This window comes from Hyperolius riggenbachi, chromosome 11 (genome assembly GCF_040937935.1).
Source record: "Hyperolius riggenbachi isolate aHypRig1 chromosome 11, aHypRig1.pri, whole genome shotgun sequence".
NCBI lineage: Eukaryota > Metazoa > Chordata > Amphibia > Anura > Hyperoliidae > Hyperolius > Hyperolius riggenbachi.
The window spans coordinates 2,611,198-2,638,391 of record NC_090656.1 but is presented as its reverse complement, the minus strand read 5'-3'; the positions used below and the strand labels follow the sequence as shown (position 1 = coordinate 2,638,391).

General features: G+C 48.3%; 1 protein-coding gene across 1 annotated transcript in view; it reads right to left on the bottom strand.

Annotated features, from left to right (window-relative positions):
* LOC137537773 (CCR4-NOT transcription complex subunit 1-like) overlaps nucleotides 1–15,460 on the bottom strand; it is a 96,958-nt gene extending 81,498 nt beyond the window's left edge. Inside the window, exon 1 of the mRNA XM_068259735.1 lies at nucleotides 15,416–15,460. Within this exon, the coding sequence (XP_068115836.1) occupies nucleotides 15,416–15,454 (39 nt within the window). The 5' untranslated portion in view covers nucleotides 15,455–15,460. The remainder of the gene's footprint in view (nucleotides 1–15,415) is intronic.
* Between the last annotated feature and the right edge of the window lie 11,734 nt (nucleotides 15,461–27,194).

The window sequence follows — 27,194 nt, the reverse complement described above, 5'->3', positions numbered from 1 at the left end:
CGTGTCTAGGAGAAGTCACAGAAAAGCATGTGATCGCTCTGGTCAGGTGATGGATATGTAAGTCTCTGATTAGTGATGGTCATGTCTAGGAGAAGTCATGGAGAAGCATGTGATCAGTGTGGTCAGGTGATAGATATGTAAGTCGCTGATTAGTGATGGTCGTGTCTAGGAGAAGTCACAGAAAAGCATGTGATCGCTCTGGTCAGGTGATGGATATGTAAGTCTCTGATTAGTGATGGTCATGTCTAGGAGAAGTGTAACGATCGGTGTAACACAGAGAGGGTCTGATTACCGGTGATCTGCAGTATCACCGAGACTGCAGATATATACCCGATTATTGATGATCTGCAGTATCACCGATAATCAGATATATCTCTAACCTCTGGACACCTGAGTGATGAGAGTGTTTGGTGCAACAATATACTTTGAGAAGAGCACCCGGAAGAAGGGTGCTAAGCAGTAAGAGATACTGCTTGAGATCAGGTTCCTTCCACAGGTCTGAAGCTCCCCAAGGGGCGGAGCAAGGCTGAGAGTGGGAAGGACAGAACGTGAGTGACACCAATGGTGAAGTGTCACTGACAGGTCTGTGAACTATCTCCAAACAGGGAAGATAGTTCTCGAGGTTGGACAGGCCAGGTCGGCAACAGACAGACAGATCAGGTACAGAGACAGGAGGCAGATACAGATTCCAGAGACTAGCCAAGTTCAGCAACAGAGTATCAGAATGACAAAGGTACAAAATCAGAGATCAGAAGAATGGTCAGGAAAGCAGAGGGTCATAACAGATAAACAACAATGCCTAGGCTTGAGTGTGAGCTCCAAGATTCTCAACACTCCTGGAATTAGACTAGATAACAATAATAATACAGGTGGTACAGAATTCCTAGACTAAGGTGTGAGTTCCTTGATCATCAACACCTTGGAAACTGGTCTAGATAATAACACAGATATAAACAGAATTCCTAGACTAAGGTGTGAGTTCCTTGATCATCAACACCTTGGAAACTGGTCTAGATAATAACACAGATATTATATCACAGATACTGACAGGGTCTGAGTGCTACCACGTAGTGATCGCAACGCCAGACACCAGAGAAATGACCAGCACCCAGTATATATACACCAGCACTCTCTAGCGCCTCCCCTAAGTGCTGGACCAATGGAAGTTGCTGAATTTGTCAGCTGACCGGCTAGGTCAGCTGACTCCCCTCTGACTGTTACAAAGGCCCTGCCTCTCTGCACGCGCGCGTCCTCCTGAACCAGTGTGGACTATCAGTCCCAGCCACACCAGACATGTGTTGAAATGTTTCTGCTGTGTTGAATGCGGAATCCGCCACACCGCTGTCCGTGCGTGCGGCGTTTTTTCCGCATTACTGACAAGAGTAGGCCTATGCGTGTTACCTGCCGCGTCGGACGCGGAATCCGCCGCCCTGTTGTCTGGGCATGCGGCGCATTCCCTGCGCTCCGACTGCGCGCCTGCTGCCATGTTGAACGCGGAATCAGCCGCCCTTCTTTGAGTACTGGCGGCGGCTTTTCCGCGTTTCCTCACAGTACCCCCCCCCCCCCCCCCCCGCTGAAGAGTGGACTCCGGACAACTCCTACCCGGTTTCTTAGGATATAATGCGTGGAATTCCCTTCTTAATTTGTCCGCATGCATGCGACACTCAGGTACCCATGTTCTCTCCTCCAAATCATACCTCTTCCAGTGCACTAGATACTGTAGTGAGTTCTGCACTACCCGTGAGTCTAAAATCTTTTCTACTTCATACTCAGGTTGGTCGTCTACCATCACAGGAGGAGGAGGAGTGGCACCCACATGGACTGCTGGCTTAAGCAGGGACACATGGAAAGACCTTACACCCCGCATGCTGGCAGGAAGATCGATGGCATAAGTAACATTGTTGATCTTCCTGGTCACAGAAAAAGGGCCCACAAACCTGGGACCTAACTTGGGCGAGGGTTGTTTCAGGGTTAAATGACGTGTGGACACCCAGACCAGATCTCCTGGTCGGAACTTCCACTCTAAGGATCATTTCTTGTCAGCTTGACCTTTCTGACTTTGAAAAGCCTTTTCCAAATTACTTTTCACGATTCCCCAAATGGTTTTGAACGATTTTTGCCAAGCCTCCAGAGCTGGAAACGGAGTGGAGGCTACTGGCAACGGGGAAAACTTGGGCAACTTTCCAGTTACCACCTGAAACGGAGAGAACCCAGAGGACGAGCTTTTCAAATTATTGTGTGCAAATTCTGCATAGGGCAAGAACTTGACCCAATCACTTTGTGCTTCTGCCACATAACACCTCAAGAACTGTTCCAATGATTGATTAACCCTCTCTGTCTGACCATTGGTCTGTGGGTGGTAGCCCGACGAAAATGACAGTTCCATGCCCATTTGATTGGAAAATGCCCTCCAAAATCTAGAAACAAATTGGACTCCACGATCTGACACTATGTTTTCCGGAATGCCATGGAGTCGGAAAACGTGGATGACGAAGAGATCGGCCAACTCCTGGGCCGAGGGGAGTCCTTTCAAGGGCACAAAATGGGCCATTTTACTGAAATGGTCGACTACCACCCAGATGACCGACATGCCTTCAGACCTAGGAAGCTCACCCACAAAATCCATGGACAAATGGGTCCATGGTTCACTCGGGGTGGGCAAAGGCTGCAACGTTCCCAAAGCTGCCAGATGGGAGGGCTTGCTTTTTGCACACACTGCACACTCTCTAACATACTCCTTGCAGTCCGTTGCCAGGGAAGGCCACCAAGCACATCTAGCAACCAAGTCTTGCGTTTTGGAGGCCCCTGGATGCCCGGCATTTTTGTGCGAGTGGAGACGAAATGGCAGTGGCACAAACATAACCCCTTCAGGCTTTCCCTCAGGGACATCCTGCTGAAAGGGACTTAAAGTCTACGTCCAGTCTTTCCAAGTCTCTGTGGCTCCCAGCACTACCTTCTGTGGAACAATGGTTTCTGGTTCTGAGGGCTGTGCTGTCTCTGGCTCGAAACATCTGGACAAGGCATCTGCCTTAATGTTTTTACTACCCGGAGTGTACGTAATTACAAATCTAAATCTCGAGAAAAACAGTGACCACCGAGCCTGACGGGGACTCAATCTCTTAGCCCCTTCAATGTATTCCAAATTCTTGTGATCAGTGTAAACTGTAATCGTATGTTCTGCTCCTTCTAGCCAATGACGCCATTCTTCAAAGGCCAACTTAATGGCTAGAAGCTCCCTGTTACCTATATCGTAGTTTTTCTCTGCTGGTGAAAACCTCCGAGAGAAATAGGCACACGGGTGTAATCTGACCTGCAGCCCAGAGCATTGAGACAGTACAGCCCCTACCCCAACTTCTGAGGCGTCAACCTCTACAATGAATGGATAAGAGGTGTCTACGTGTCTCAATATGGGTGCAGAGCAAAACAGTTCTTTCAAAGTGGAGAAAGCGGCCAGAGCTTCAGAGGACCAGTGGTTGGTATCTGCCCCTTTCTTTGTGAGACTGGTGAGGGGTGCTATGACTGTGGAGTACCCCTTTATGAACCTTCTATAGTAATTTGCAAACCCTAAAAATCTCTGAAGAGATTTGAGTCCTACTGACTGAGGCCATTCCAGAACAGCAGAGACTTTGGCGGGATCCATAGAAAGGCCCGAGGTGGAAATTATGTATCCCAGAAAAGCAACAGATGTCACCTCAAACATGCATTTCTCCAATTTAGCATAAAGCCTGTTTTGTCTAAGCTTGTGCAGCACGAATTTGACATGAGCCCTGTGCTCAGAGAGGTTGTCTGAGAAGATCAGTATGTCGTCCAGGTATATTAGGACAAATTTACCCAACACCTCTCTGAAAACTTCATTAATGAGTTCCTGGAAGACGGCCGGGGCGTTACACAACCCGAAGGGCATCACCAGATACTCGTAATGCCCGTCGGGTGTGTTAAAGGCCATCTTCCATTCATCGCCCTCCCTGATCCGCACCAGGTTGTATGCACCCCGCAAATCCAATTTTGAAAAAATCTTGGCATTGGTGACTTCAGTGAATAAATCGTCTATCAAAGGTAATGGATAGCAATTTTTAACTGGGATTTTATTCAGTCCCCGCCCCGGTAATCAATGCATGGCCGAAGGCCTCCGTCCTTTTTTTTTACAAAAAAGAAACCTGCTCCGGCAGGCGACCGGGAAGGACGAATAAATCCCTTAGCCAAGTTTTCACGGATGTATTCTCGCATGGCCACTTTCTCTGGCCCAGATAGATTGTAGAGATGACCTCTAGGGGGCATACAACCTGATCGGAGATCAATCGGGCAATCAAAAGGGCGATGTGGAGGTAGTTTATCGGCAGCCTTGGGACAAAACACGTCTGAAAACTCAGCATACTGTTCCGGAACTCCCTCCACATGAATCCTGGTCTGGCCTAAGGTCACCTTCACTAAACAATGATGAAAACAGTGGGCTGACCAGCTCGTTAGCTGACCGGTACCCAATTTATCTGAGGGGAGTGAAGGTGTAACCACGGCATACCAAGGATGATTGTGGAGGTTGTCATGCGCAATACAAAAAACTGCAATCTCTCTCTATGCAGCACCCCTATAGTGACTTCCACCTCTGGTGTCTGAGACAGAGGATGGTTACGCTGCAGGGGTGAATCATCCACTGCTGTAACCTGAAGGAGTGGTTTAACCGGAGTGAGCGGAACACCTAATCTTTTTGCAAATAAGTAATCCATAAAATTAGCCGCTGAGCCTGAATCAATGAAGGCCTCAGAGACTTCGGATTTATCCCCCCCATGTAATCATACAGGGGAGAAGTAATCGCTTATCTTCTAGGGGTAAGAGCTGCACGCCTAGGGTATTACCCCCAACTACTCCTAGGCAGTGGCGTTTCCCGACTTCTTAGGGCAATTTCGTACTCTATGACCCCCCTCTGCACAATAGAGACATAACTGCTCAGAAAACTGCGTCTCCGCTCCACTTGGGACAGTTTTGACCGACCAATCTGCATTGGCTCTGGAGGAGGTGAAACGGGAGGAGGTGGAGTCACCGGAGGTGCAGCATAGGACATCATCTTAACATTGTTTCTACCCCGGGTCTGCTTCTGATACCGTAATCTGCGATCAATCCTGATTGCCGATGAAATGGCCTCATCGACGGTTTTAGGTTCAGGCTGACTTAGCATAAGCTCAGAGACCTCATCTGATAATCCTGATAAGAAACAGTCTAAAAGCGCATAGGTGTCCCACCTGGCTGAAACTGACCACCTCCTAAATTCGGCAGCATACTCCTGGACCGGACTTTTGCCTTGACGCAACAACTTGAGCTTCCGCTCAGAAGTCGAGGCAATGTCTGGATCGTCGTAAATTACTGCCATAGCCTTAAAAAATTTGTCTACGGAGGTTAAGGCTAAATCTCCAGCGGGTAAACTGTATGCCCAGGTCTGGGAGTCGCCTGATAACAAAGTCTTAATAAACGTGACCCTTTGGGTCATGGTTCCTGAAGATCTAGATCTCAACTCAAAATATGACAACACTCTACTCCTAAAATTTCGAAAGTCAGATCTGTGACCAGAAAATTTCTCAGGTACAGGCATGCGTATGTCTGTGCTAGGAGGGGATCGCACCTCATCCACTGTCGTCTGGAGGGTACGTAAAGAACTGGACAAAGCGTCAATCATAGCTTTGTGGGTATCCAGCATTTGGTTAATAGAGTCCACCGAAGTGGTAAGTGCGCCCAGACGGTCAGTGTGTGCGTCCATTTGCATCTTTGGTCTGGCGTTCTGTAACGATCGGTGTAACACAGAGAGGGTCTGATTACCGGTGATCTGCAGTATCACAGAGAATGCAGATATATACCCGATTATTGATGATCTGCAGTATCACCGATAATCAGATATATCTCTAACCTCTGGACACCTGAGTGATGAGAGTGTTTGGTGCAACAATATACTTTGAGGAGAGCACCCGGAAGAAGGGTGCTAAGCAGTAAGAGATACTGCTTGAGATCAGGTTCCTTCCACAGGTCTGAAGCTCCCTAAGGGGCGGAGCAAGGCTGAGAGTGGGAAGGACAGAACGTGAGTGACACCAATGGTGAAGTGTCACTGACAGGTCTGTGAACTATCTCCAAACAGGGAAGATAGTTCTCGAGGTCGGACAGGCCAGGTCGGCAACAGACAGACAGATCAGGTACAGAGACAGGAGGCAGATACAGATTCCAGAGACTAACCAAGTTCAGCAACAGAGTATCAGAATGACAAAGGTACAAAATCAGAGATCAGAAGAATGGTCAGGAAAGCAGAGGGTCATAACAGATAAACAACAATGCCTAGGCTTGAGTGTGAGCTCCAAGATTCTCAACACTCCTGGAACTAGACTAGATAACAATAATAATACAGGTGGTACAGAATTCCTAGACTAAGGTGTGAGTTCCTTGATCATCAACACCTTGGAAACTGGTCTAGATAATAACACAGATATAAACAGAATTCCTAGACTAAGGTGTGAGTTCCTTGATCATCAACACCTTGGAAACTGGTCTAGATAATAACACAGATACTGACAAGGTCTGAGTGCTACCACGTAGTGATCGCAACGCCAGACACCAGAGAAATGACCAGCACCCAGTATATATGCACCAGCGCTCTCTAGCGCCTCCCCTAAGTGCTGGACCAATGGAAGTTGCTGAATTTGTCAGCTGACCGGCTAGGTCAGCTGACTCCCCTCTAACTGTTACAAAGGCCCTGCCTCTCTGCACGCGCGCGTGTCCTCCTGAACCAGTGTGGACTATCAGTCCCAGCCACACCAGACATGTGTTGTAATGTTTCTGCTGTGTTGAATGCGGAATCCGCCGCACCGCTGTCCGTGCGTGCGGCGTTTTCTCCGCATTACTGACAAGAGTAGGCCTATGCGTGTTACCTGCCGCGTCGGACGCGGAATCCGCCGCCCTGTTGTCTGGGCATGCGGCGGTTTCCCCGCGCTCCGACTGCGCGCCCGCTGCCATGTTGAACGCGGAATCAGCCGCCCTTCTTTGAGTACTGGCGGCGGCTTTTCCGCGTTTCCTCACAAGAAATCATGGAGAAGCATGTGATCAGTCTGGTCAGGTGATGGATATGTAAGTCTCTGATTAGTGATGGTCATGTCTAGGAGAAGTCATGGAGAAGCATGTGATCAGTCTGGTCAGGTGATGGATATGTAAGTCTCTAATTAGTGATGGTCATGTCTAGGAGAAGTCATGGAGAAGCATGTGATCAGTCTGGTCAGGTGATGGATATGTAAGTCTCTAGTTAGTGATGGACATGTCTAGGAGAAGTCATGGAGAAGCATGTGATCAGTGTGGTCAGGTGATAGATATGTAAGTCTCTGATTAGTGATGGTCGTGTCTAGAAGTCACGGAGAAGCATGTGATCAGTGTGGTCAGGTGATAGATATGTAAGTCTCTGATTAGTGATGGTCATGTCTAGGAGAAGTCACGGAGAAGCATGTGATCAGTGTGGTCAGGTGATAGATATGTAAGTCTCTGATTAGTGATGGTCGTGTCTAGGAGAAGTCATGGAGAAGCATGTGATCAGTGTGGTCAGGTGATAGATATGTAAGTCTCTTATTAGTGATGGTCGTGTCTAGGAGAAGTCAGGGAGAAGCATGTGATCAGTCTGGTCAGATGATAGATATGCAAGTCTCTGATTAGTGATGGTCATGTCTAGGAGAAATCATGGAGAAGCATGTGATCAATGTGGTTAGGTGATAGATATGCAAGTCTCTGATTAGTGATGGTCATGTCTAGGAGAAGTCATGGAGAAGCATGTGATCAGTGTGGTCAGGTGATAGATATGTAAGTCTCTGATTAGTGATGGTCATGTCTAGGAGAAGTCATGGAGAAGCATGTGATCAGTCTGGTCAGGTGATAGATATGCAAGTCTCTAATTAGTGATGGTCATGTCTAGGAGAAGTCATGGAGAAGCATGTGATCAGTCTGGTCAGGTGATAGATATGTAAGTCTCTGATTAGTGATGGTCATGTCTAGGAGAAGTCATGGAGAAGCATGTGATCAGTGTGGTCAGGTGATAGATATGTAAGTCTCTGATTAGTGATGGTCATGTCTAGGAGAAGTCATGGAGAAGCATGTGATCAGTCTGGTCAGGTGATAGATATGCAAGTCTCTAATTAGTGATGGTCATGTCTAGGAGAAGTCATGGAGAAGCATGTGATCAGTCTGGTCAGGTGATAGATATGTATGTTTCTGATTAGTGATGGTCATGTCTAAGAGAACTCGTGGAGAAGCATGTGATCAGTGTGATCAGGTGATAGACATGTAAGTCTCTGATTAGTGATGGTCGTGTCTAGGAGAAGTCATGGAGAAGCATGTGATCAGTCTGGTCAGGTGATAGATATGCAAGTCTCTGATTAGTGATGGTCATGTCTAGGAGAAGTCATGGAGAAGCATGTGATCAGTGTGATCAGGTGATAGACATGTAAGTCTCTGATTAGTGATGGTCGTGTCTAGGAGAAGTCATGGAGAAGCATGTGATCAGTCTGGTCAGGTGATAGATATGTAAGTCTCTGATTAGTGAAGGTCATGTCTAGGAGAAGTCATGGAGAAGCATGTGATCAGTCTGGTCAGGTGATAGATATGTAAGTTTCTGATTAGTGATGGTCATGTCTAAGAGAACTCGTGGAGAAGCATGTGATCAGTGTGATCAGGTGATAGACATGTAAGTCTCTGATTAGTGATGGTCGTGTCTAGGAGAAGTCATGGAGAAGCATGTGATCAGTCTGGTCAGGTGATAGATATGCAAGTCTCTAATTAGTGATGGTCGTGTCTAGGAGAAGTCATGGAGAAGCATGTGATCAGTCTGGTCAGGTGATAGACATGTAAGTTTCTGATTAGTGATGGTCATGTCTAAGAGAACTCGTGGAGAAGCATGTGATCAGTGTGATCAGGTGATAGACATGTAAGTCTCTGATTAGTGATGGTCGTGTCTAGAAGTCATGGAGAAGCATGTGATCAGTGTGGTCAGGTGATAGACATGTAAGTTTCTGATTAGTGATGGTCGTGTCTAGGAGAAGTCATGGAGAAGCATGTGATCAGTGTGGTCAGGTGATAGATATGTAAGTCTCTGATTAGTGATGGTCGTGTCTAGGAGAAGTCATGGAGAAGCATGTGATCAGTCTGGTCAGGTGATAGATATGTAAGTCTCTGATTAGTGATGGTCGTGTCTAGGAGAAGTCATGGAGAAGCATGTGATCAGTCTGGTCAGGTGAAAGATATGTAAGTCTCTAATTAGTGATGGTCGTGTCTAAGAGAACTTGTGGAGAAGCATGTAAGTTTGTTTGATCAGCTGATAGATCTACAAAGCTCTGATTTGCTGTGATCACATCCTGCTTTAGCATATGATCATGACTAGCAAATCAGATACTTATTGAAATGCAAAGAAGAAGCCCCTAGGAGCTAGGAACATGCATTATAGTAGTTCAATAAAAGTTCCAAGCTTTAATAGAAACATCTTCTTGGGGCACTTAGGCAGCAATAAATCCATATACTTATGTGTACAATGACATCAGATAGGAGGAATGGAGGAGAGTCGACAACTGTTTTGCCCTGTGATCTGGGCTTTTTCAAGACGGTTTACCCTCTGTCCACATCCTCAACATCTTTAAACACAAAGCTCCACCCATCTCGCTGCGAGAATGAATCATGGAAGTCAGTGGAGACACATGGGGTGGGAGTCACAGGTGATTACAATAATCTAGCTCCTCGGGTAATGCAATCACAGACACAATACAGCTGTCCCCCTCCCCTGCTTACACCTCTCTGACAATGCAGCTGTCCCCTCCCCTGCTTACACCTCTCTGACACTGCAGCTGTTCCCTCCCCTGCTTACACCTCTCTGACACTGCAGCTGTCCCCTCCCCCTGCTTATACCTCTGTGAAACTGCAGCTGTCCCTTTACCTGCTTACACCTCTCTGACGCTGCAGCTGAACCCTCCCCTGCTTACACCTCTCTGACACTGCAGCTGTTCCCCTCCCATGCTTACACTTCCCTGAAACTGCAGCTGTCCCCTCCCATGCTTACACCTCTCTGACACTGCAGCTGTCCCCTCCCCTGCTCACACCTCTCTGACACTGCAGCTGTCCTGTCCCCTGCTTACACCTCTCTGACACTGCAGCTGTCCCCTCCCCATGCATACACCTCTCTTGACACTGCAGCTGTCCCCTCCCCTGCTTACACCTCTCTGATGCTGTGGCTGTCCCCTCCCCTGCTTACACCTCTCTGACACTTCAGCTGTCCCCTCCCCTGCTTACACATCTCTGATGCTGCAGCTGACCCCTCCCTTGCTTACACCTCTCTGACACTGCAGCTGTCCCCTCCCATGCTTACACCTCTCTGACACTGCAGCTGTCCCTTCCCCTGCTTACACCTCTCTGATGCTGCAGCTGACCCCTCCCTTGCTTACACCTCTCTGACACTGCAGCTGTCCCCTCCCCTGCTTACACCACTCTGACGCTGCAGCTGTCCCCTCCCCTGCTTACACCTCTGACACTGCAGCTGTCCCCTCCCCTGCTTACACCTCTCTGACACTGCAGCTGTCCCCTCCCCTGCTTATTCCTCTTTGACACTGCGGCTGCTCTTGGTAGGTTTTTGTGCCCAATTGTTATGTATTGAGAGTTTGAAGGAGCCAGTTGTACAACTTGCAGAGGGTCCCACACTTCCTTAGCTATGTCACTGGATAAGGCAATGGTGCTGGGAGGAGGACCTCTGGATTAGCGTTGGGCATTAGATGGGCCTCGGAGAGTGCAAAATTGCCCAGAGAGGTTGGAGGGTGATGGGGAGGCTCAAAAGTTTGGCTGCTCTCTGTGTACTAATCCAGAAAAAAACTAAAAATCCAATTAGTGCAGTTCACAAAGAATGATAGGTAATCTATGGGGAATTTGAAAACATAAGTTATTTTGGTACTTATGTACTTAGATTAGCTGCATGCTTGTGTCAGGCGTGTGATTCAGACACTACTGACCAGAAAGGACACCAGGCAACTGGTATTGCTTAAAAGGAAATAAATATGGCAGCCTCCATATGTCTTATAAAAAGAAGTGAAATCTTGCGCTTCTGGATACCAGAGAGAGCAGCGTTGGAAGTGGCTACTAGTACACTGTCAGCGGCTCCCTTATGCCTGGCTGCAAGGCATGCTGGGAAAACACAAAAAGGAAAGGAGGAGCGCTCCATAGTGTAAAACAGATTTATTCAAAAACATGCACAAAATAAAATACACTTACTGGATATAAGAAAGTGGTAAGTCTGTAAAGGGTGGGCTGTCGCCATGTTATGTAGACCTCAGGGGAACTGCCTGCTGGACTGCCGTGTCCTGCAGCAGTCAGTGTCCAGGTGGAAAAGGACCGAGGAGGCTGAGCCGCCGGGTATCCGTGTGCTGGCAGCGTCACAACGCGTTTCGCCGAATCCCTGCCTTCATCAGACCACCCTTTACAGGCTTACCACTTTCTTTTATCCAGTAATGATGATCATGTATTTTGTACAATTTGTATGTATAACTTTGTTCTATGTGTATAACCCTATGTATGTCATCCTTGTATCATTGTATATATTTATTGTCCAGCGCTGCGTAATATGTTGGTGCTTTATAAATACAATAAATAATAATAATAATAATAATAAAGTGTATTTTATTTTGCTCTTGTTTTTGAAGAAATCTGTTTTTTATGGTGCGCTCCTCCTTACCTTTTTGTCTTTTCCATATGTCTTATACCTCGGGCTCATTGTAAAGGAATATGTTAAGGCAGCCAGACACAGATCGACTGTCCAGTCATACAATCGAATCAGGTTGCAATGGGGATCAGATGTATTGTGTCTGTCAGGGGCAGGTTAAAGGAATACTGTAGGGGGGGTCGGGGGAAAAAGAGAGTTGAACTTACCCGGGGCTTCTAATGGTCCCCCGCAGATATCCTGCGCCCGAGCAGCCACTCACTGATGCTCTGGCCCCGCCTCCGGTTCACTTCTGGAATTTTAAACTTTAAATTCGAAAAACCACTGCGCCTGTGCGCCGTGTCCTCGCTCCCGCTGATGTCACCAGGAGTGTATGGGGCAGGCACAGTATGGTCTGGGCCTGCGCACTACGCTCCTGGTGCCATCAGCGGGAGCGAAGACACAGCCGTGCAGGCGCAGTGGTTTTCTTAAAGTCTGAAATTCCAGAAGTGAACTGGACCGCCTCGGTGAGTGGCTGCGCAGGCACAGGATATCTGCGGGGGACTATTAGAAGCCCCGGGTAAGTTCAACTCTTTTTCCCCCAGACCCCCCTACAGTAGTACTTTAACCCTCCTGGCGGTCTATTAAAATCCGCCAGGGGGCAGCGCAGCAGTTTTTTTTCGAATTTTTTTTTTTTAAATCCACATGATAGCGGCATCCCCCTACCCGCTTCGATCGCCTCTGGCGATTTGCGATCAGGAAATCAAAGAACGGGATTTCCTGGAGGGCTTCCCCCGTCGCCATAGCGACGGGCGGGATGACCTCATCGACGTTGTGACGTCAAAGGGAGTCCCGATCCACCCCTCAGCGCTGCCTGGCACTGATTGGCCAGGCAGGGCACGGGGTCTGTGGAGGGGGGGGGGGGGCGGCACGGCGAGCGGCGGCTAATCGGCGGCGATCGGAATGCACACACAGCTAGCAAAGTGCTAGCTGAGTGTTGCAAAAAAAAAATTATGCAAATCGGCCCAGCAGGGCCTGAGAAATCCTCCTGCGCGGCTTACCACCAGGAGGGTTAAAGCTAGCCACACGCTGTACAATATTTCTGCCCAATTAGACATTAGATTTAACAAAAATCTTTAATTGAGCTGAAATTGTTGGTTGTCCCGCGATCTGCATCCTACAATCAGGATAGCTGTTTTTTTCCTCAGTCGTAATGTTGATCGTAGGCCGAGCTTTGCGGTTGAATAGCGCTCCCTACACTGGCTACCCATAAAATGGAGAATCCTTTTCAAAATTGGCGCTAACATCCATATCCCTACATGACCCAGGCCCCGGATACCTGAAGGATTTGTTGCAACTGCATCACACCACCTACACCCTCAGATCAACAGAATCCAATAACTTCACCACCCCCAGAGTCCAACTAAACTTTGGAGCCAAAGCTTTCTGCCATGCTGCCCCTACCCTGTGGAATGCCTTGCCAAACTTAATCAAGACAGCTCCAACCCTGGAGTTTAAATAAGGACTGAAAAGCCCCCTGTTTAGTCTGACATATATGATCACATAACTTTTCCCTGTACACATTACTATGTACTGACCTTAAACAAGCTTATGTGCTTTGGGTCCTACGGGAGATAAGCTCTTTACAATTGTTTTGTTGTTGTTGTGCATGGCTACCCTAGTCTTCCCTTGGAGGAAAAGGGAGTGCATAGAAGCTGCATGTGGATTAGGCCTCTTGAGACAACAGCTGTCAGGGGGTGAACTCACCGCCTGACAGCTGCTGTCTTGCACCGACCAGGTACTTGTGGCACTCTGTACCGGCGCTGGACAGCCCCCTCTCTCTCCCCACCTCCATGGAGTCAGATCCGAGTACGGCTGCATCTGTGCTCAGACACGACATGTTGTGGTTTTCTGCCACCAGGTAATGCCACTGTGTGTTCAGTGCTGAACCGCATAGTGTGACAGCCGCTGCTATTGGGCTGCATTTAACCTTCCTGACGGTAAGCCTGAGCTGAGCTCGGGCTATGCCGCGCAGGAAGATATCTCAGCCCCTGGTGGGGCGATTTGTGCCATTGAAAGTGCTGTGCGCGGAACTAGCACTTTGCTAGTCGCGCGCACAGCTTGATCGCACGCAGCGGCAGAAGAGGCCCCCCCCCCCCGCCAGAGCCCTGCGCTGCCCGGACCAATGAGTTCCGGGCAGCGCTATGGGCTGGATCGGAGGCGTCTGACGTCAGGACGTCGGCTGACGTCCATGACGTCATTCCGATCGTCGCCATGGTGACAGGAGAAGCCAAACAGGGGAGCGCGTTATATACGCGTTCCCCTGTTTGCTATTGATGCCGGCGACGATCGCACTAGAGGGACACATGCGCCCTCTAGTGGTGTTTCATGTAGCTACCACTCTGGTAGCTTTACATGAAACACACAAAAAAAATTTTTAAAAAAAGGATTTTTGCCTATTTGGCAAAAAAAATTAACCGCCAGGGAGGTTAAGTTGCACCCGAATTGCGCTCGTAGGCAGCAGATGGGAAGCTGAACTTCCTGACAAGCGCGCAGTTCATTCGTCCTTCTAAAAGAGACGTAACTGTAAAGGGATGACCAGCGGTAATCAGAGCAGCGCAGGGCAGATTTATAACACCACAATTCATTACTGAATGAGTTCCTGGGGGGGTAACCCAGGGATAATACAACCAGCAGAAGAGGAATCACACACCACTCATGAGGTGCAGGACCAGAAACTAAATCCAAGAAAGCCCAACAGGTCTGCACACTCTAGTATATCCAAATCCTGTTTTATTCAAATAACGCCACACATTTCCATTCCATAAACCAACGAGTCGTCTCGGGCCCCGCGGGGTCCTTTTTGTCAAGGAAATAGCACAGAAGGGTAACAGTGAATAAAATGTGACGATAGGTATATAAGCAGTTTAACACATCAAAGTCACACCCAAATTTTCAAATTTGCCCCCTAATTAACATATTTGCATATGATTATATTAGCATACAATAATAATCCCAATATGCAATGAGAGAGGAGGTATCAAATAATGTGCTGATAATACCTTCATTAACTTGTACTGCTAATTATGCTGAACAGTTCAGGCAGTAATGTTACTTGCATACATGTCATTAAGGCGCCGGGAGATTTGGGTGCAGGATACAGCCGGTGTACGGCTCACCCTGCTCCTGCACAAGGTCCCGGCGGCATTGATTACTTTTCCCCCTCCAGGTCACCGTTGACTCAATTTGGCCTCCAGCTATTGCTGGTGAACGAATTATGCAGTTTTTATAGTAATTAGGCCGCCATCTTTTGACGGTGCCCAAATTACTGACCAAGCACCACTACAGCTGTAATGTACATTAAGGCCTATGGCAGCCCCCAAATTTCCAGTTTGTTTTTTGCCTGGCTGGATATTACTTATCTCTGCTTTGGAATGGAATCTCTTTCCATATCGATAGGACTGATGTCACACTGGGGCAGTGTGTCCGACAATATAATGACATTGCTAATACGATGCGGTTATACTGTAATGGTACGTGTACACTGACGCATTAGCAGTGCGGTGCAACGAAGTCCATCGGAATCATGCGATGCGCACTGTACAGTACCAGAACCAGCGCATTACAGCTCTTTTCAGACTCTGTCTGCTGCGTCACGGCGCAATACAATTATATTTTATAGGTCCAGGTTCACAAAAAAATGTAAAATGTAAAATACATGTAAACGCATACCAATAAGAAGTATTTTTCTTCCTGAGTAAAATGAGCCATAAATTTATTTTCTCCTACGTTGCTGTCACTTACAGCAGGTAGCAGAAATCTGACAGAACCAACAGGTATTGGATCAGTTCATCTCCTCATGGGGTATTCTCAGCATGGCCTTTATTCTTTATAAAGAAACTTCCTACAGAGGATCTATACAAATATAGCCAGCCAGCCTCCCTGCAAACTTTTTTGGCAGTTGGATGGAGCAACTGCCATTCACTAAGTGCTTTTGAAAATAAAACATTGAGAATCCCCCATAAAGAGATGGGCTAGTCTAAAACCTGTTGGTTCTGTCAGATATCTACAAGCTACTGTAAGTGACAGCAACATAGGAGAAAAGTAATTTATAGCTCATTTTACTCTGGGAGAAATGTACTTCTATTTGTATATGTTTACACGTACTTTACAATGTTCGCGATAGTGGTCTTTTAACCACTTAACCTCCTTGCCGGTTATCCCGAGCTCAGCTCGGGGTAACCTGCGTAGGAGGATTTCTCAGGCCCGCTGGGCCGATTTTCACAATTTTTTTTCCTGTTTCCGATCGCCGCCGATTCGCCGCTACCCGTCGCGCCCCCCCCCCCCCCCAGACTCCTTGCGCAGCCTGGCCAATCAGTGCCAGGCAGCTCTGAGGGGTGGTTTGGGATTCCCTCTGACATCCTCCCGCCCAGCAGGAAATCTCGTTCTGAACGGGATTTCCTGCGGCGATCAGAGTGGATAGGGGGATGCCGCTTGTCAGCGGCTATCATGTAGCAAGCCCTCGGCTCGCTACATGATTTAAAAAAAAAAAAAAATTTTAAAAGTGCTGCGCGTTCCCTTACCGTCAGAATTGTAACGGCAAGGAGGTTAAGGACCGGGCGCTTTTTTCCTGATCTGTGCAGCGTGGGCACAGATCAGGTTTGCAGCATGTGGCGATCAGACTTCCCCCCTTTTTTCCCCACTAGGGGGATGCCCTGCTGGGGGGTCTGATCGCCGCCGGCTGCCTGTGATTTGCTCCTCAAAGAGACACCCTCCGTGAACTGACATGGAACGGCCACTCGTATGAGCGGCCGGTTCCATGTAAAACCACTTACGACCTGCCGACGCCTATCGGCGTTAGCTGGTCGTTAAGTGATTAAGGAGGCTTTAACAATGACATTTTTGCAGTGTAGTTCAATGATTTGTAACAGAATAACGCGCAGCATACGATGTGTTACCGGGCTACACGGACTGTATGCTGCACCATACGGCTCGCACTGCAGTGGCAGGCTGAGATGCTAACTTTAGATGACTGGCGCGGTCCTTTTTTTCAGGGTGCGGAACACAATGAATAAAGTGTGAAAGTAGCCTAATAGTTGCAGTGAAGCATACTTTCTAGGTACTGCATGCATCACTCTGCCTGCATAGCATGTGATGCGACTTTTACCCTTCATCACATTCCTGTTCATCTTTAGCCCGTTCAGGTGCATCTCTGTGTAAAGCTTGGTGGCTGAGTTCTGACGTCAGTACAAAATATACCTCGTCTCCTAGAATGCTCGGGAGGGGGGGGGGGGGGGGGGGGAGAATACCACATAGGTACCGGTAGCCTAGGCGAGACATCATCGGGAGGGCGGGGCGGCATGAAATTTACAGCAATAAATCAGATGTAGGTAGCGTTTCTGATACAGAAACCAGTAACATTACCATAATAGTGGGTATCCTGCATAATTTACTGCATTCTGCTATACGCCACTACAGGGCCTCTTTACTGCATTCTGCTATATGTCACTACAGGGCCTCCTTACTGCATTCTGCTATACGTCACTACAGGGCCTCTTTACTGCATTCTGCTATATGTCACTACAGGGCCTCTTTACTGCATGCTGCTATATGTCACTACAGGGCCTCTTTACTGCATTCTGCTATATGTCACTACAGGGCCTCCTTACTGCATTCTGCTATACGTCACTACAGGGCCTCTTTACTGCATTCTACTATATGTCACTACAGGGCCTCTTTACTGCATTCTCCTATATGTCACTACAGGACCTCTTTACTGCATTCTGCTATATGTCACTACAGGGCCTCTTTACTGCATTCTGCTATATGTCACTACAGGGCCTCTGTACTTTATTCTGCTATATGTCACTACAGGGCCTCCTTACTGCATTCTGCTATACGTCACTACAGGGCCTCTTTACTGCATTCTGCTATATGTCACTACAGGGCCTCTTTACTGCATTCTGCTGTATGTCACTACAGGGCCTCTTTACTGCATTCTGCTGTATGTCACTACAGGGCCTCTTTACTGCATTCTGCTGTATGTCACTACAGGGCCTCTTTACTGCATTCTGCTGTATGTCACTACAGGGCCTCTTTACTGCATTCTGCTGTATGTCACTACAGGGCCTCTTTACTGCATTCTGCTGTATGTCACTACAGGGCCTCTTTACTGCATTCTGCTATATGTCACTAACAGGGCCTCTTTACTGTATTCTGCTATATGTCACTACAGGGCCTCTTTACTGCATTCTGCTATATGTCACTACAGGGCCTCCTTACTGCATTCTGCTATACGTCACTACAGGGCCTCTTTACTGCATTCTGCTATATGTCACTACAGGGCCTCTTTACTGCATGCTGCTATATGTCACTACAGGGCCTCTTTACTGCATTCTGCTATATGTCACTACAGGGCCTCTTTACTGCATTCTGCTATATGTCACTACAGGGCCTTATTACTGCATTCTGCTATATGTCACTACAGGGCCTCTCTACTGCATTCTGCTATATGTCACTACAGGGCCTCTTTACTGCATTCTGCTGTATGTCACTACAGGGCCTTATTACTGCATTCTGCTATATGTCACTACAGGGTCTCTTTACTGCCTTCTGCTATATGTCACTACAGGGCCTCTTTACTGCATTCTGCTATATGTCACTACATGGCCTCTTTACTGCATTCTGCTATATGTCGCTACAGGGCCTCTTTACTGCATTCAGCTGTATGTCACTACGGGGCCTCTTTAGTGCATTCTGCTATATGTCACTACAGGGCCTCTTTAAGGTAAGCGATAAGGCAGCAGGAAGATGAAGGCCATGTTCTCACCACGAGTACAGCGTTATAACGTCAGTTATAATCGTAAAGCAACGCGCTGTGCAGATATCACCGCAGTGCATCAGATTCCGTCATAAGAACGTGAGCCGAGGTGTGCGCTAGCGGACACACGTACTTCACACGGTGGCTTAGCTAGAGAATATGGGGCCCTCAGATGTAGGCAGTCTTGAGCAATGCCGCCTGCCCCTGCGCTATTCAGCAATTTCCATTTCCATGCAACCTACACTGCATGCATTCCATGGGCACTGAGACACCGTCAGAGGGTGGAGCTACACAAGAAAGTTAATAGTGACTACATTAAAGAGGAACTCCAGAGAAAATAATGTAATACAAAAAGTGCTTCATTTTTACAATAATTATGTACAAATGATTGAGGGCTGGAACCCACTAGAGCAATTTTCTGAGCGTTTAGGGAGCGATTCGAACGGCTAGCGATTTCCCTAAACGCTCAGCTAATGTAAATGGATGGGCCAAATTCCACTGGAGCGACTGCGATTGCCAAATCGCAAAACGCAGGACATGCAGCATTTTCAGCGGTTAGCATTTCTGCAATGTAAAGTATATAAACGCTGGCAGCATAATCGCTCATCAAAACCTACACAGAGCGGTTCTGCTAGCGTTTACTGCACACTGTAAGAGAATGAAAATTAATTGAAAGGACCAATCAAAATTAAAAACACTAATCACTAATCGCTACACAACCGCTGGCAAATTAATGACACTTTTTAAAATAGCTCCTGAAAACGCTCATGAAATCGCTTACAAACCGCTCATACAAAACGCCAGCGATTGCAATTAGCGATAGCGTTTTGTAGTGGGTTCCAGGCCTGAGTCAGTGTTTGTCCATTGCAAAACTTTCCTCTCCCCGATTTACATTCTGACATTTATCACATGGTGACATTTTTACTGCTGGCAGGTGATGTCTGTCGAAAGAGATGCTGCTTGCTTTTTTTGCAGTTGGAAACAGCTGTTATTTCCCACAATGCAACGAGGTTCACAGACAGGAAACTGCCAAGACCATGGTCCTCACCGTTTCCTGTGGGAGGGGTTTCACCACAATATCAGCCATACAGCGCACCCTGATGATCTATTTGTGAAAAGGTAGAGATTTCTCATGGGAAAGGGGGTATCAGCTACTGATTGGGATGAAGTTCAATTCTTGGTCACGGTTTCTCTTTAAGTACCACCTGGGCCCCCTCTGCTCCTGGGCCCCATAGCAGCTGCTATGGTATTGCTACGCCCCTGACTTCACACCTGCGTCACACGAGTAACATTACTAGAAGATGCTGATTTTGAAATCTGTTCAATGCGACGGATTCTGTGACAACCTAACCCTACAACACAATAAGCCTTAAAGCCAGTGGGTACCACTTTAAAAATCAAAAAGTCAGATACTCCCCTAAGGAGAGGGAAGGCTCGGTCCTAATGAGCCTTCCCTCTCCTCTCCCGGTGCCCTCGGTGCTGCGCTGGCTCCCCCGTTTGCGTCCGCTGCCGCAGGGAGTTCGGAGGCCTTCTGGAGCACTCGGGCTTCCGAAGACGGGCCACTCCATACTACGCACGCGCGAATGCTTCATAGAGGGCGCTCGCGCATGCGTAGTATGGAGCGGAACGTCTTCGGGAGCCCGAGTGCTCCCGAAGGCTTCCGAAAGCTCCCTTCGGCTGCGGAAGTGGCAGTATTTGACCGAACTGGTCGAATACTGCTACGGGGGATCCTGCGCGGGACCGGGCACCGGGAGAGGAGAGGGAAGGCTCATTAGGACCGAGCCTTCCCTCTCCTTAGGTGAGTATCTGAGTTTTTGATTTTTAAAATGGTAAACATTCACTTTAACACAGCTGTGCCATCAGTAGTTGCATCCTCAGAGAGGTAACCCTGCCATAAATACACCCGGCTGCATTGTACGCATAGAATCATAATATAACTTTATAGTCTTACGCTTACTTCACACCAAAAACTGCCACCACTAGCGTTTCGCGATTTTGCAAAGTGATTTTTGAATGAATGTGCGTTTTCGCACACGCCTTTAGGCTGAATCGCTCCAGGAAAAGATGCTACAAAGAGCGCCATTTATGATTTTTACAAAATCGCCACGCTGCTGTGGGGGATCCCCCTCATAGGCTCCGTTCACATCTAAAATCGCAAAACGCTGGCGATTACCCCTAGTGTTTTGCGGGAGTGATTTTTCCGTGATTAATGCAGAAAAATCACTGGACACTGCAGCGTTTTGGGAGTGATCGCGATTAGCGGTTCTATACATGCTAATCGCGATCGTTCGGGAATCCCCTGGAAAACGCTGCATGTAACGCGTTTCCTGCTCAAGTGTCAACAAGCCCATAGGGCCTTTTTCCACTGCACAGCTGAATCGCAAATTGCTAGTGATTTTTAGGGTTGTTAATTAATGAAAAATCGCAATCGCTGGCGTTTGTGATTGCGATTGCTATTGGAAAAAGGCCCATAGGGTTACATCAGCCAAGCGCTTTTCAAATCGTGGGCGCTTTAAAAAACGCTCAAAAGCGCTCTTGGTGTGAACCGGCGCTGACACTGCAGAAATCAAACATTATTAACATAATTGTGAGTGCATTTAAAAAAATATAACTGCATTTCTATGGAAACCACATAATATATATATATATATATATATATATATATATATATATATATATATATATATATATTATGATCTTATCTATCTTATAATGAATAAGCTGCCTTGTAAGGCCCAGCAAGCAGGAAGTCCTCAGAACAGTACAGGATGGTATTGAGGTGCATGTGGGGGGTTGGTGGTGCTTCTTCAGTGGTGACCTGCTGGAGAGAGAAGGAGGGATCTCCTGTCCCGGGGGGAGGGGGAGCAGCACAGAGGGGGACACTGCTGCACAGGAGATCAGAGGGACAGACAGAGAGGAAAGACATCCAATGACTGCTCTATGAGGAGCTCTACCTGCGAGGCCATGGCTGCTGCTGCTGCTGCTCGGGGACAAGGAGGAGCCGGGGGAGAGCGAGGGGGCGGGGCATCACAGGACCAGCAGCCAGGGAGAGACAGGGGGCGGGGCCCCTCTACCGCAGCCTGAGACACACGGGGCGGGGCCTCACAGCACCAGCAGCCTGGGAGAGGCAGGGGCGGGGCCTTTCTACCGTGGTCATACAGCCTGAGATACACGGGGGCGGGGCATCACAGGACCAGCAGCGAGAGACAGAGGGGGCGGGGCCTCACAATACCAGCAGCCTAGGAGATACTGGGGCGGGGCCTCTCTACCATGGTCATGCAGCCTGCGATACGCGGGGCCTCCCAGGACCAGCAGCAGCCAGGGAGAGGCAGGGGCGGGGCCTCACAATACCAGCAGCAGCCAGGGAGAGGCAGGGGCGGGGCCTCTCTACCCTGGTCACGCAGCCTGGGAGATATAGGGGGCGGGGCCTCGGAAGCGGCAGGGGCCACACAGTACCAGCAGCCTGAGATACACGGGGAGGCGGGGCTACTAGAAAATGGCTGCCTGATGTGCCCTTGTGCTCCCCCTAGAGGCTGATGCTGGTAGTGGAGGTGCAGGAAGGTGGCTGTGCTGACTGACACACCCATAACTCCAGTCATAGGTCAGGCCTGGTCTATATTTACAGCACAGGCCTGACTGAGGCGGGCGGAGACCTGTTATTCTATATACAGCTCACACACAGCCCAACCCCAGCGCTGGCAAATCGCTCATCAATCCCCACGCAGAGTGACTTGTGTGTGATTTCTACATTACTGCAAACTAACAAAAATTATAATACATGGAAAGGACCAATCAGCGTTAAATTGCTCATCGCAAATGGCTGCACAATCGCTGGCAAAAAGCATACACTTTTTTAAATCGCCGCCAAAATCGCCATAAAATGCTCGTGAAATCTAGAGATGTAGCGAACGGTTCGCCGGCGAACGGTTTCAGGCGAACTTTGGGGGTTCGCGTTCGCCTGCACCAGGCGAACTTTTGAGAAAGTTCGATTCGCCCCATAATGCACTATGAGGGTCAACTTCAGCTCGGCATTCAATACAATCTGCCCAAATATACTGATTGACAACCTGGCACATCTTGGCACATCTTGGAGCCAGCACCACACTCTGTGCGTGGGTAAAGGACTGCCTCTCAAACAGGACACAACGGGTGAAGCTCGGCAACTGCTTCTCCAGTGTGAGTATGACCAACACGGGTGCTCCGCAGGGGTGTGTTCTGTCACCTCTCCTGTTCTCATTGTACACCAACAACTGTACCTCCTCCACGGACTCCGTAAAGGTCATCAAATTTGCAGACGATACCACTATCATTGGGCTCATAGGGGAGGCAGGGGAACACGATTATCGCAGCGAGAGGCAGATGGTGCGAGGACAACAAGCTCGTTCTAAATGCAGCCAAAACAGTGGAATTGATCTTGGACTTCAGGAGACCCCCCCCACACACACACACACACACACACACACAATCTTTATCAACGGGATTGAAGTGTCCAGGGTCCCCAGTGTTAGGTTCCTGGGCACAACCCTAACGAGCGAGCTAAGGTGGGCGCAGAACACCACCAAAATCCAGAAGAAGGCTCAACAGAGACTATTCTTCCTGCGCCAATTGAAAAAATTTGGTATGCCCCAGAAGCTGCTGTCCAGCTTCTACACGGCCACTATTGAAGCTATCCTCTGCTCCACCATTATCGTGTGGTATGCAAGAGCAACCGCCAGTGACAAGTATAAGCTTCAAAGAGTTATCAGCTCAGCGGAAAGGATAATTGGCTCTCCTCTGCCACCTCTAGACCTCCTCTACACTACCAGAATGAAAACAAGGACTAGTAGGATCTCTCTGGACCCATCCCACCCAGGCTGCCGCTTCTTTAAGCTCCTCCCATCGGGCCGACGTTACAGGACCACCCGCCCTAGGACTAACAGGCGTAGGGACACCTTTTTTCCCCAAGCAGCCCTCCTGCTGAACTCCTGCCTCTCGTCGGCACGCCAGTTGCTGAGGCCAACTTAGCCAATAGTCTGGTCAAGGCACACTGGAGCCCGGGCCGGTAAAGAACCCAGCTATTACCCTGGTGCTCTTCTTGGCAGAGCTGTACTCAAGGTGCAGACTCTCTCAATTAACTTACTTATCCATGAGCAGCACAATATCCAATCACGGAAGATTTCCGCTCATAAGAAAACCGCATATTGTACTGCATAGACCGTTAAAAATGTGTAAGCACTGCCTGCCTCGCTGTACTATTGCCTGTTTTGCTTGTAGTTTTGCTATTTTCTACGACTGTCTCGCTTGTTATGTTTATGTTACTGTCCATTGTCTGTTGCCATTGCCATGTGAACCACAACCAATTCCAGGTTCGACCTCGGTCGCACTTGGCGATAATAAATGATTCTGATTCTGATTCTTTGACCCTCTGCATCACAGTCAGCAGGCACATTGTAGCATTCAGGCTACACTAAGCCCTGGAGCCCCACCCCCCGTTATATAAGGCAGGCTTGCTGGCCATGACACTCACTCGTGTGCCTGCTAGAGACAGACTAGGGACAGCTGCTGCAGACTTGTTCTCCTAGGGAAAGATTAGCTAGGCTCTTGGCTTGCTCCTGGCTGATTGTTATTGCTAAAATAGCCCCCCTCAACAGCTCTTTTGAGAGCTAATGTTTTCCTGATGTGTTTTTTTGTGTGTGTGTTGCTCACTGACATTATACAGCCCTATCTGTTGCAGCTGGACCTTGGTAATTGTTATTACTGAGCCAGCCAGGCCCTGCCTGCCTACCTACCTATACTTGGGGACCTACCTATGCCTACCTAACTACTGGGGCACCTACTTACCTATACGGGGACACCTACCTATACTAGGGGACCTACTTATGCCTACCTACCTATACTGGGACTCCTACCTATGCTTACCTACCTATACTGGGTGTCTCCTACCTATGCCTAGCTAACTACTGAGGCACCTACCTATGCCTACCTACCTATACTGGGTCTCCTACCTATGCCTAGCTAACTACTGAGGCACCTACCTACCTATACTGGGACTCCTACCTATGCCTAGCTAACTACTGGGACACCTACCTATGCCTACCTACCTATACTGGGTGTCTCCTACCTATGCCTAGCTAACTACTGAGGCACCTACCTATGCCTACCTACCTATACTGGGTCTCCTACCTATGCCTAGCTAACTACTGAGGCACCTACCTACCTATACTGGGACTCCTACCTATGCCTAGCTAACTACTGGGACACCTACCTATGCCTACTTACCTATACGGGGACACCTACCTACCTACCTATACTAGGGGACCTACCTATACTAGGGGATGTACCTATGCCTGCCTACCTACCTATACTGGGACTCCTACCTATGCCTACCTACCTATACTGGGACTCCTACCTATGCCTACCTAACTACTGGGGCACCTACTTACCTATACGGGGACACCTACCTACCTACCTATACTAGGGGATGTACCTATCTATACTGGGTCTCCTACCTATGCCTAGCTAACTACTGGGTCTCCTACCTATGTCTAGCTAACTACTGAGGCACCTACCTATGCCTACCTACCTTTACTGGGACTCCTACCTATGCCTAGCTAACTACTAAGGCACCTACCTATGCCTACCTACCTATACTCGGTCTCCTACCTATGCCTACCTACCTATACTCGGTCTCCTACCTATGCCTACCTACCTATACTGGGACTCCTACCTATGCCTACCTACCTATACTGGGTCTCCTACCTATGCCTAGCTAACTACTGAGGCACCTACCTATGCCTACCTACCTATACTGGCACTCCTACCTATGTCTACCTACATACAAGAAGATAATAAGGTCGTTGCTTCATTGTGGACAGACCAAATTCGAACAGCTGGACAGTCACTGTTGTTCTATCATTAAGCTACCACAGCCTGGCGACCATATAGGCTGGAAAACTGCCACGGCCTACACTCTGGCCATGGTGCGCACCAGTCCAGCATGGCCGTCACTACACAAACAGCTGTTTGCGGTGCGTTACACAGTGAGTTTGGTGTGTCAGTGTGAAGCAGTACTCTAATTACACTCCCTGATTGATGTATACACATGCAAGATGTTTGAAAGCACTTTAGGCCTGCAATTTAGCATTCAATGTGATTTCTGCCCTTAAAACGCTGCTTTGCGTCACATCCAGATTTTTCCCCGGGACTTTGGGCATGTATCCCACTCCGCCATGCCCCCCCTCCAGGTGTTAGACCCCTTGAAACATCTTTTCCATCACTTTTGTGGCCAGCATAATTTTTTCTATTTTTCAAAGTTCGCCTCCCCATTGAAGTCTATTGCAGTTTGCGAACTTTTCCGCGAACCGAACCTTCCGCGGAAGTTCGCGAACCGAAAATCGGAGGTTCGCGACATCTCTAGTGAAATCGCTTACTGACAGCCACATGCTCTACAGTGGTGTAGCTAAGGAGCCCTGGGCCCCAGTGCAAGTTTTACATATGCCACTGGCTGCATACCTCTGGCTCCTGCAGCTTGTCACATAGCTCCCAACTGTCCCTCTGTCCCGCTTTCCTCCTCATTTGTCCCTCTTTCAGGACTAAATATATATATTTCTCTACTAAAAAATGTGCTTCACTCTAAACTTTATTCCCATCCTTTAAATGTATATATTTCTAATTTTAAAATGTTACTATGAAGGGAAATGAACCTAGCAAGAAAGGACCAGGGGGGTTTGAATTATAAAACAACATATTTTTCTTATGAAATCTTTATGGTATGCGTGGCTAGGGGTGTGTCAGGGGCGTGATCAGGGGTGTGGCTTAAGTGTACCTCTTTCTAATCTCAAAAACTTGGGAGGTATGTATGTCATGTGATTGGGAAATGGAGGTATAGAAGCACAGTGCGTGCGGCTGCCAGGAAGAGCAGGAGAGACAGGAAGCTGCGCTGGAGCAGGGATATATCATACTACTCCGCTACTGTACTTTTACAGATGCCAGTGGCTGCACACGTCTGGCTCCTGCGGCTTGTCATGTGATCGGGATCTGGAGGAGTGAAGTACAGAGTGTACGGCTGCCAGGAAGAGCAGAAGAGACATGGCGCAGCGCTGGAGCAGGGAAATATTGTGATTAGTAGGGGGTTCCAGGCCTCAATGCGGATCACAGTGCTGTGCTATAGAAGCGTGCACAACGGAGGAACATATCCGCATTGCAAGCAAGGAGAAAGTGGCACTGCTTGTTGTAACACACCCTTAGATCTCGTTCACATTGCGTTCCGCTCGTGTTCGCGTTGGGTGGTTTTTGATGTGTTTTTTTCCCCCTAATTCCCGACGCTTGGGTGGGCGTTCCATTTTTGTGAAAAGAACTTCTCTAAGCGTTTTTTTTATTCACTCACTGATGCAAGTCAGGAAGGGAACTCTTTGACCCGGGAAAATAATAAATACAAGGCATTAATTCTTAAAAACGTGAACACAATCGCCCCCCAAAGTGATGTTGTGTGCGTTTAGTGCTGTTCCTGTACCTTCCATTGAGGTGGAATCGCCTCAAAAATGGTCCAGGCACCGCTTTGCTGACTGCACAAACCGCACTGATATGAACCTTCTCATAGAGATTGATTGCACTAGCGTTTTGGGGGCGATTTTGAAGATCGCTTGCGCCCGAAAAAAGGGCAAAACCACCCCTAGTGTGAACGAGCACTTATTGTTCTAGGTACAGCAAAAA